At 49.3% G+C, this 11,152-nt stretch overlaps 1 protein-coding gene across 1 annotated transcript in view; it reads left to right on the forward strand.

The window, feature by feature from the left end:
* Window positions 1-3,089: 3,089 nt before the first annotated feature.
* Window positions 3,090-11,152, forward strand: part of EWSR1 (EWS RNA-binding protein 1) — a gene marked incomplete at both ends in the record, with an annotated part of 17,426 nt that continues 9,363 nt past the window's right edge. The window contains 5 exon segments of the mRNA XM_010081635.1: window positions 3,090-3,126; window positions 3,375-3,426; window positions 5,727-5,847; window positions 6,294-6,311; window positions 11,085-11,152. Of these exon segments, the coding sequence (XP_010079937.1) occupies window positions 3,090-3,126; window positions 3,375-3,426; window positions 5,727-5,847; window positions 6,294-6,311; window positions 11,085-11,152 (296 nt within the window).

Genomic DNA, 11,152 nt, shown 5'->3' on the forward strand with positions numbered 1-11,152 from the left:
CCCGGCCGGGTGCGGCCTTGGGGCCGGCCTGACCCCCCTTCAGCCTGGCCTGGCCCCACCCCACCAGCCTGGCCTGGACCCTCCAGGGCCTCCCGGGGTGCAGAGCCCGGTTATCCCTTCGGGGTGTTTGCTCAAGCGGGGCCTGGGGGCTCCAGCCCCGGGAGCTTCTCCGAGTTCCGCTCTTTGGGGGGGGGTCTGTGGCCTCCCTGAAGGCTTCCTCCACGGCCTCGGCCTTGCTGGGGCTGGGCAGGACGGTTTCTGGTGTAAATGTGATTTATTTGAATCAAAACAGTGAAGCATCGTAGAAGGAAACGTGGTTTTACACCAGGGCTCCGACTGGATGCAAATAGTCAAGACTGAGACTTAACATCGTGTTTAAGGCAGTCTTAAAGCCCAAAACTGAGACTTAACATTGTGTTTAAGGCAGTCTTAAAGCCTAAACCGAGACTTAATGTCGTGTTTGAGGTAATAGTAAAGCCTAGAAACCAAAAGTTGGACTTCTCCGCAGAGGAAGATGGCACAAGCCATGGAATATGGAGGGTATATGAGCAATACCCCCTTGGAGAGATTTAAAAAAGTAAAAAGTTCCTAAAGAAACGTGTGCTGATGGAATTGTCAAAATGGGGTTTAAAAATACAGCTGGCTTTCCGCTTCATCCATGGCAGTGGTCTTCTGGGGGAGCTGCTATTTTCAGCTGGGCAATTGTGCTCTTGAGCCTCGTGAACGAGAAGGATGAAGATTAATTTCCCACTGGAAATAAAGGCTCGGCAATGGTTTTAACTGAATGAGCCATCATATTTTTTTTTTTTTTAACATTTTGCGTTCATCTAAATTTGAGTAAATTAGAAGAGAGGGATTACCAGGAGCAAACTGCAAATTCCACACTTGGATTTAAATCCTACAAAGGGGCAAATGTTGTGTGGAGGACTGGGGGAGGTCTGTAGGAAGGGATGTGTGATGGGTGTTGAGTTGGAGACCGTGTGTGTAGCTCAAGGCCCCGGCAGCTCATTGGGAGGATGGTGGGTTGCTGGGGGTCTGCCAGCAAGGGATGAAGGTTGGGGAGGTCTGTGCTCAGCAGCCTGGATTTTTTTTACAGCCTGGAGGACTGGGGTAACCCAGTGCAGAAAGTGAGAATTAAATGAGGAGTAGGGAGGTTTTGGTGGTTGGAGGTTGAGCAGGTTTAGTTTAAAGCTGAAAGAGGGGAGATGGAGATGAGATCTGGGGAAGAAATGTTTTCCTGTGCAGGGGGTGAGGCAGTGGCCCAGGGTGCCCAGAGAAGCTGTGGATGCCCCATCCCTGGAGGGGTTCAAGGCCAGGCTGGATGAGGCTTTGGGCAACCTGGGCTAGTGGGAAGTGTCCCTGCCCGTGGCAGGGGGTGGCACTGGGTGGGCTTTAAGGTCCCTTCCAACCCAAACCATTCTGGGATGGAGGCAGGAGTGGAGGAGGGTCCAGTGAGATGTTGGGGAGGATGGAGGGATGCTGATAAGAATGGGCGTTAGTGGTTTTTAACACTCAGGATTTAGCAGAGCTTCGAGCCATGTATAGACTGAAGAACAAAAAAGAGCAACAACGCTGAATTTAACACGCTCAGTGTTTCAGTATCAACCATGACAACCTGTAAGGAAAGCAGGAGCGGTGCCAGGGTAGTTTAACAACTTGTGCGGTGCGTCTCAGGAGCGTGGAAGCCTTTGGGTAGCAGTTCAGCAGCTTTTTTCTTGTGCATAATATTTTGATCATCTTGCTTGTGTACTCGTACTGATTCCTGCGCTATGATGCAAGGTCAAAGTAATTAATATCTGTCAAAAGTCGCTGCCGGGGTCACAGAGCTTCCTTTCCTTGTCCGTCAACATACTCCAGCGTCAGCAGAGAGGAGTGAGGAGGAGGAAAAGCCGTAAGCTCACGTGGAGGGGTCAGGAGGAGGAGAGGAAAGCTTTATTAGGGGTGAATCCACGGCTGCAAGAAGCAGGAGGTTCTGGTGTATGGAAAGTTTTGTCAGAGTGATTCCTGGTGCTCCATCAATTTTGGTTGTGAAGAAGGTGACAAAGGCGTTCCAGCAGGATTACTGGAGGCTGTGGGAGGTTGTCAGCCAGGTTCCTCGAGTTGGTTGGTTAGTGTTCTAACCGAGATCAGCATACCCTGAGGTGCGGTCAAGACAGAAACACCACACCTCGTCCCACGCAGGACTGTCTGGCTCTACCTGAGCAAAGCTCTGCCAGCGTCCGGCTCCTGCCTCCAGCCCAGTCAGATCCCGTGGCCCGAGCAGCAAACACCAGCAGGGTCTGGACTCACTCCTGGTCTCTGTCGTTGGGACTCTCGTGGTCCCGTCAGAGCTGGAATCTGGCTGGCAAGGCCTGGCCTAAGCAATGAATTCATCATTTACTCTGGAAGTTTGGATGGGAACTGGAGTTGCTGGGTGACTCTTTGGGAAGGCGGGCAGCTAGGAGCTGTAATCATTTCAAATATAGCCTCCTAATTGCCGTGCGGACGCATTTTCCATTCCCACCAGCAAACCCCTTCAGCGCAGGCTTTTCTGCTGGGATTCTCAGGATTTCTGCTCTCCTCCAAATCAGGGTATTGGTGTGGATAGGGGCTTTGGGGAAGGAATTTCTCCTAGCTGCTAGGGGACATGTGTTAGAACTTCCCAGCCATTTGTTTGTGTCCTGGACAGTGAAATAAAAAGAGTGAAGTGTGGTGGTTGTACAGACGCAAAAACTCTGGCCCTTTGAAACCGAGGGGTTTGTGAGCCCTCAGTGTTCCTTTTGTTCTGAAACAACCCCCCTCCTGCCAGCCCCCTTGGGTGTCATTCAAGGTGGCAGTTAAATTAAAGTGGGGTCATCTGAGATCAAAGTTGCTGCTGCAAACAGCTGTAACAATGAAGGGAAGAGAGGTTTTTGTTTCCTTCCAAAAGGCTGCAAAAGTGCATTTACCTTACGGCTCTTTTGAAACGGGATTTCCAGCAGTTTATAGCAGTTCTTTCAAGCTGCAGGAGGAAATTCCAGCTGCTCTGCTCTTACACTGTTAATTTTGTTAAGCCTTTGTCAACCTTTTTTTCCCGTTTTTTTTTTTTTTTTTCCCCTCTTTTCTTGCAGATTACAGTACCTATAGCCAAGCTGCAGCTCAGCAGGGGTAAGTAGCATTATGGTCTTATCCTTTCTTGTTTTAAAATGATGTAATATAAGTATATAATAATTGGGGATTAATCTAAACTCAGGTATGTTTGCAAATCCCGTTATTTTCCTTTAGCTTTTAGATATTGTATTGCCCTAGTATTGCAGCAGAAATCATTTGGAATCTGGAGATTGTCTTGAGATAGATGTTTTGCACAAGTCAGGGATGAGGGATGCATTATAAATGTCTTTAAATTCATTTTACAGCTACAGCGCGTACGCTCCTCAGCCAGCCCAAGGATACGCACAGAGCACCCAGGTAAGTCATGGGGAGGTGTCAGAATCGCTGCTGGGTCGTGTGTCTGCATGGGGCTCCGCCAGCCATGAAAAACGCTGAGCGCCAGCGTCAAAATCTGTCATTAAAAGCTGTCTGGTAGCTTCCCACACAGCCCAAAGTGCGTTCTTAAAATGAAAACAACCAAAAGGTCCCGGAGCCTCACCCGTTCCCTTCCTTGCTAATATATCCAAGCCTAAGGTGGTTGTTGTCGAGAGGGTTACAAAAGCCTAATTCTCAGTGTGCGTTTGACACCAGCGTGTTGTGGGTGTTGTACTCAGTGGTGTAGGAGAGGAAAACCTTAAAAAAAAAAACCACAACAAACGGGAAATTGCCGTTTGTGAGATTGCAGCGGTTGGGCAAAGGAGGGGGAGGGAACAGATTTTTTCACGGAGGTATTGTTGCGAAAACTGTTAATACCATCCTTTGGCTAGACTGCAGAATGATTATGATCTTTAAGAGATGAATTAAACAATGATTATTTTTAATCCTTAGAATATAAGTTACTAAAGCCACGCTTGTATACACACTCCAAGTATGTTTTCAAAGGTAAACTTTCATCCTTAAAAAGTCATGTAGGCTAATTTTTCCCTGCCTCTCCAGAGAGGCTTTTGAAGAGAAAATCCTGCTGCCCAAAAGTATTGTGGAGGGGAAAACCACCCTGTTGTCGTGTTGGAGTGTTACTGAGCAGCTTCAAATCGGTGAATTCTGGTTGTGGCAGCAGCTTGGCTCTGGGGCTGAGTGGGAGCTGCCTTCCCGTGCCGGCTCAGGCTGCCGCGGCCACAGTGCCTGCACTGGCCGCTCCGAGGCAGTGAGGGTGTGAAAACTGCGCTCCCTTGTCCCTGCACAGGGTGAGAAGGCGCTTTGTGAAAAATATCCGTGTTAGAGGAGGAGCCCAGGTTCAGTCTCGGCATTAAAAAATTAAATGGAGGTGATGGTCATTTTTAATCTGAATAAGCATTTTGAGGCGGAACTACTGCAAGAAGTGCTAAGAAATGCGTAGATTACAAGGAAGGTCAAGCGTGAGCAGAGTGGCAGGTGTAGGAACAGAAAGCCTTGACAGTGGCCTCTCATGTGAGACCGAAACAACTACCCAGCGAAACTCAGCTGTAGGCAGATGGCCATGGGAACTTTGCAGCGTTTGCTGCCTCTCCATGCACTGAGCTTCCACACACCGTGAAATATTCTATCTGCTCAGAGATTTTTCTACTCTCAGTTAAGATGTGTGGCTTGAGGTCAGGGAGACCGGCTCCTGAGGAACACAGGCTTAGATCCCAAACGGCGTTTAAGTTCCGAGCTCCTGCAGGAGTCAGTAAATCCCTTTGGGAATCTGGACATTGTGGCTTGTCTTCGTGCCGTTTCTTGAGCTGTAACTAGATTTTTATCTTAACCCAAACTGCTGGCCACGCAACGCTGTTGGAAACTGGCTGGCACCTGACGTTTGAGCCGCCCAGCCCATGGCACAGGGCTGAGGTTGCCCTTTAGCTGGTAAAACTGCAGCCCCAGCAGCTCTGCACTGATCCAGCCTCCCTGCCGATGGGGTCAGCACGGCCGAGGAGCCGCTTTGTGGTGCTGAGCTGGACAATGGGCAGAAGCGGTCATTCAGTGATAGTCGGGACCTGAAAATGAGCCCCAGGGAAGGTGCGAGTCGGGAGCTGGTCTCTCGCTGGATGCAAAGGCATCAGGACGGGAGTGGCTGTAACCGGGACAGTTTGGTGATGGCAAGCCCACGTATGCTGATCCCATCCTCGGATGCTGACATAAGCTCCTGTTTTTCAAACTGTTGGCTGGTGGATGTGAAGGATGTTCAGAAAAATTTCACTACAATCTTAAATAAGTTTATTCTAGTGAGCGCCAAAGCAGTTTTATGTTGAAGGAACTGACTCATTTTACTTTGTGTGGTTCTGCCCTCTGAGCAGTGCCACTCCTCATGTTTGGGGTTAGCCCTCGGGAGGTGCCTGGGTGTGCTGGTGGGTGCCCAGGCCATTAGGACGCGCTGGATGCTGTAATGTTTTGCTTTATGGAAAGCAGAGATGTGTTGTGAAAACGTAAGAGGCTGTCCCTCCACTGCTGGTGTTGAAAAACCACATTACAGACCTGACCTGAAATTTACGGTAGCACCCAGACTTTCCCAGTAGCCTTGGCTTGACCCTGGTTGCTTTCAATGAAACTGGTAACACAGCTCCCCCAGCCTGTGCATGTCACTGGAACACCCTGTGAGTGTCTCTGCAACACCTCTGAGTCACTTCTGTTCATAAATTCAATTTGTATCGTCTTTGGAGCAGACGTACGGACAGAGTTACGGGACCTACGGCCAGCCCACCGACGCCAGCTACACACAGCCCCAGACGACGGCGACGTACGGGCAGACTGCGTATGCGACGTCCTACGGGCAGCCTCCTGCCGGTAAGAGCCCCCGTGCGCGCCAGGCGGGGCGTATCCTGGGGACAGAGCCGAGCTCGAGTTAGCCCTGGGGGAAGTCGGTTCCAAACCGCACCGAGTTACTCTGAGCAGCTCTGATCTGGGAAGGGATTCCTTCCTTGAGAGCCTTCCTCGGGCGAAGGGCAGTTAAAAATGATGCGAAGCTGCGGGTGGACCGAGGAGGAGTAAATCAACGTGCCCATTTAATTTTCCAGGGAACCTTTAGGGTGCTGGTTCATGCCGTGGAACTAAGCGTGGCCACGGTGCCGTGCTTAGAGCAAAGCAAAGCGAGCTGCATGGGAGCAGGTGCTCGGCCCGCTCTTGAGAACCAGTGTCCCCAGCACCTCGGTGCCTGAAAATGGAATCGGTGGGAGTGATGTACACCTGTTCTGATAGTGTACCCTCTACTTTTTGTCTTGTGCTTCCCACAGTAGAAGGGACCAGTACAGGTTTGACTATCCTGCTCACTCTTGCATGGAAAACACTGTCTCATCCTGTCTAAACTCGTGCTGTTAACCCTTTAGGTGTCACTTTTAGTGCTAAAAGCATCCAGCATCAGAGCGCACACGCTGTGTCGGTAAGAATTTGCTGGGCTGGAGCGCTGTTTGCCATCCCCACGTCTCTCTGTAAAGCCTTTGAGCGGCGTCTCTGACGGATAAAACCTCAGAGCACTAACGCCGGCCGTGCCGAGACACTGCGGGTAGATCTAGCCCTGTTGTCCTTCCGTTTCCTAAAGGGTGAACAGCACGGTTAGACACGTCCGGACATCCCGACCACCACCCTTGCATGTTCTGTGTTGTCTTTGGGTTCCCAGCGTGGCCGCGTACATCCCACGTTCATTAACGCACTGTGAACTCTTCCCACGTGTGCTCTTTGAACCGGAGTGTTGTACGTCCCAGTGTCTTAATGTCTGAAAGAAACTGCTGAGACATCATTCTGTTCTGCTATGTTTGGACTGAATATTCAGGAGACTGAAAAAGAAAACAAATTTTCCTTCAACTACAGCAGGAGGTTTCTGAAATATTTGGTATTCCCCAAAGCGAGGGAATCCCAGGACAGACAGGCAAGGGGGTGTCTGGCCACAGAAACCATTGGGGAATCCTTCACGAGGAAGAGGTGGAGAGAAATTATATATCCTAAATATGTAAATTTATATCCCATTTAAAATGTTGAATATCTTTACACAAATTAGGACAATTTCTGCTGGCAGTTAGCGCCTGTCCTACAGAATGGGAGCCTTTAGCCAGCGTTGCTGTGGGCTATCTACAGATTTTTTTTCCTTTCGTTTGAAAGTATATGGACATAAATTGGCAGCAAAAAGGATCTGTAGACTTACAAAATTTCTCTCTTCAAAATGTTTGAGTCTTTTAATCCTTACTACTGCCTCCAGTCCGTAGGGATCACAGGAAGCTGCTCCATTGGTGTTTTCGCTTGTCCCTTAGGAGTATGTTTGCTGGAGGAATAACAACATTAGTCACCTTTTCTGCACAGCTGCTTTTTTTTTAGGCAAAAAGCTTCTTTTTCTTTTCATCAAAAAAAAGAAAAGAAGTGGTCAAAGAAAAGCTCGTGTCAGGCCTTCGAGTGCGATTTGCCTCATTCCGCGTAGCGCAGGTCTGTGGTGGAACCATTGATGTTATTCTCCCTGCAGAGCACTGGGTTGTGTTTGTTCTTCCTACACCCACCTCTCTTGAGGAGCCAGAGCTGCGCGAGTGAGCCTGACAGTACCTGAAGCCTGTCTCACTCTCTCCATCTCTGCCTTTTGTACTAAATACAGCCCGGGGTGTTGCCTGGGGCGTACATCTTCGTGCAATTTTTATAGTTGAATCTCAATTTATTTTTCCTGGGCATCGCCTTTTCGTAGCAGAGGAATCCCTGCAATTACTTAAAAGCAAAGTGCCTCTTTTTGTCCTAACAGCCTATTTTTGGGGTGAGATGCCGTTGTGGTCAGGGAAATTCAGATCCTGTGCAATACACCCTCTTGGGACTCTGCAGGAACAGCAAAGATGGTTGCTCCGCGTCAGACGAGGGCTGTTTTAGCCTGTCTGGGGACATTTCCATCCCAAACCTTCTGGCCTCCAGCCTCGCACTGACTCCTGGGCCGCCCGAGGTGGGAGTTACTGCCCAGGCTGTGCTTCCTCCCTCCCCAGGGCTGTAGGAAAAGGTGTCCTGGGGTCACCCTGGCGCTGTGTTACGGAGAAGAGGGGTTTGGAGCTGGTGGGCTCCTCTGTAGCTCCCCGGATGGTAATGGTGTTAGGGGATTAACCGACAGATCTGCAGTCGTGGTTTGCTCTTAAATCACGGTGCTGTGTAAGTGTGAATTACAAGAGTAAATAAAGCGCTGCATCTGTTGGGGTTATTGGCTATGTAACGACGTCCTTTGGGAGCAAAAACATCATTTCAGAGGTCCGAGTATGGATCTCCTGTAGGTAGCTAAGTGGGAATTACTCTCTAAAGACAGCCAGCTCCCACTTCTCTTTTCGCCTGTGAAGTTGAGGGTTGGGTAGATGTTCAGTTTCTGATGGATTCAGAATTTGACGTGAGCATACCCACAGCTGTCTTGGCCACCACACCGGTCTGTTAGACCAGGATGCAGCAGAGCAGGGCGATCCTCTGCGTCCCCTTCTCCAGATCACACTGGTAGAAGATACGCTGCCAAACGAGAGTCGTCTCTTTGGGCACACAGAGCCTGTGGGTAGCTTTTAATACCGCTTGCATCAGAAAGAAACCTTCAAAACCTGCTGCTAGCAGACCTGGAGCCTGCTTATTTCAGAATAAATCCGTTTGAATCCAGTATTTTGAGTTGGTGTTCTCTGAGGACCAAGTCCTGCAAGCTTCCCCTCCGCCTGAAGAATTCCCAGACTTCAGTAAGGGTTTGCTTGCAGGCTTGGGTACTTTGAGAGAAAACCGAGCCACATAACTGGACTTCCTAAAGCCAGTTATCAAAGTTCTTCTGTTCCCTTTTTCTTACAGTAGCTGTCCTGTGAACTCACCATTTATCTTACTGATGTGGGGGGAGGAGGGAGAAGCGGTGTGATGTAAATGGCCCCCTCAAAAATACAGCTCCTGAGGATTTTCCAAGTACATAAACTAAGCTGATGAAATGAAAATGTAGACCAGTGGGATGTTAAATCACTGAATTTTCTGTTTCTGGTACAAACCCTTCCTGCTTATCACATTCACATGAGGGAAATGCTCCATCTAGAGCTGAAGCACTAAAATTCAGCATTATTTTTTTTCTCCTCTTTTTAATTCTGTGCAGAGCCAGGTGTTAAACCTGCTCACTTGTGTGGCTGGAGAGGTCAGTGCTGCCAGAACCTCCTGGGAAAGGAGGCCTGGAGTGGCAGGACCCCCTGGAACTCCACGGCTGACGAGAGCAGCCCAGGGCAGGGCTGTGGCTTCGGCGGCACTTGCTGCAGGCTGTACTTACGCAAACAGCAGGGTTTCGTGTGTGGTCAGGTTTTGGCCGGTTCAAAGAAGGATTTCTTTAACTTCTGGTGGTGGTGCTCTCTGAGGAAAATGCTGTGGTGGCTGATGTTGAAGTGTTTGGACTGTTTAAATTTGTCCCAGGCTCTAAAAATCCTGCTCCTTTTATCCCATCCCCTTCACCCTGCTCAGAACAGGACTTTGCTTTTCAAAGAACCTCACAGCAAAGAGGAATAATGACCAGGAAAACTGTTTTCCTAGTGATTCGTGGAGGTTATTCCCAGTGGGAGACCAGCTTGCTCTCTCTCTTGGATGTCTCCAGGTTGGCAGCCCTGCGGTGTTCGGCAGGACGGTGGCAGTGTGACAAGCCAGGGGGCCCAGGGCAGGAGGAACGAGGCTTGTGGGAGCAGGCAGGGGTCTGGGACAAGCTCCTGTCCCCTTCGTCAGGATCCCGAGCCTGACCAGAAAACCGGAGAGCGTCAGTCAGGACAGAAAGTTTGGTTTTTTTAACTAATGTGCTGTGCAAACTTCCTCGTCTCACTTCTCTTCCTCTCCGCTCACCGGTTGGGAAGGGCCCTGGTTCTGTTTCAGGGCCAGCGGGACCACGGTGCTTCGGGAGGGAACTCTGTATTCTGCTGGAAGTGTATTTGATTTGTAAATTAGGGAATTGAAATAAAAAACTACAGCACTAAAATGCTGTATGGAATGAGGAGGAAGAGTATGCCACCAGTGTCCTGTGTTTGTTAAAGATAAGAGGTGATGGGGAAGCTGTTATCTTAATTGATGCAATTAAAATCACAGCAGTAAGACAAGACCAGTTGGCTGCTCTTTGGCAATCCATGTTTTATATTTTTAGTAAGTAAGCTTTTGCTAACAAAATTTTTAATTGATTTTTTTTTTTTTGCTTGCAAGTCTCTGTTTCATAACCTGAACTTGCTTGCGAGGTTCTTAACTATAAAAAGCCACTGCGTTAATGCCGGGTTTACAGCTCACCTCTGTGACAAGCTGAATGGTCGGCTAAATTACACAGCGGCAGCTGCTGGAAGGAGTAATTTAAACTGAGCTGGTTTGGGATCTTGGATATTCTCGTCAAATTGTTCAGAAATAAGTGTATGATTTCTGAGCTTTTTCCCTAAACCAAACTGAAATTCTAAGAAAAGCGGAGGTACATCAGGAGCTACCTTCTGTGTCTTTTTTGACCTTTCTCTAAAGTTAAAGCAAATAAAAAGTGTTTTTCTTTTGTTCCTGGAATTACTGATTTAGAACAAGACTTCATCAGTGCCTCAGAAAGACTCGTCAAGGCAGCCTGGTGCCATTTTGTGGTTTTATATTTCAAAAAAGCTGAAAGGATGGGAGCGTACTTCTGAAATCAGCTGGATTTCTGTTACTTTGGAGCTAACGGGAGCTTTGTTTAGCCTTCCTGCGTTCGGAGGACGCAGCATGACTCGTCTTGCCCCGCATCTGCTTTATTACAATAGCCCCAAGCTTCGGTGGCTGTAAACAAGCATCCTCGGGATGCTGATGGTGGCTTCCAGAAAGCTCCGCGGAGCCGGGGTTTGGATGGCGAGGGTGGAGCTGGGGCTGGAGGCTGAAGTTTCCCGGGGCAGGGGGTTTCCGTGAGGAAGGCGAAGGGCTGGCGTGGGTTAGTTCATCATTTTGGGGATATCTGTGATATTTCTGCAGCGGTAAAATCAGCGCTGTGCCCAAGGTCTGATAAACTATCCGCAGAAGCGCGATAGTCTGAAAGGTTCCGAGCGAAGGTCACCAAACGGCTCTGACGAGGCTGTTGTCTGTTGTAGGTTACACCACCCCGACCGCCCCCCCGGCGTACAGTCAGCCCGTGCAGGGGTACGGCACCGCCGCCTAC

This window comes from Pterocles gutturalis, unplaced genomic scaffold (genome assembly GCF_000699245.1).
Source record: "Pterocles gutturalis isolate BGI_N339 unplaced genomic scaffold, ASM69924v1 scaffold38874, whole genome shotgun sequence".
NCBI classification, from domain to species: domain Eukaryota; kingdom Metazoa; phylum Chordata; class Aves; order Pterocliformes; family Pteroclidae; genus Pterocles; species Pterocles gutturalis.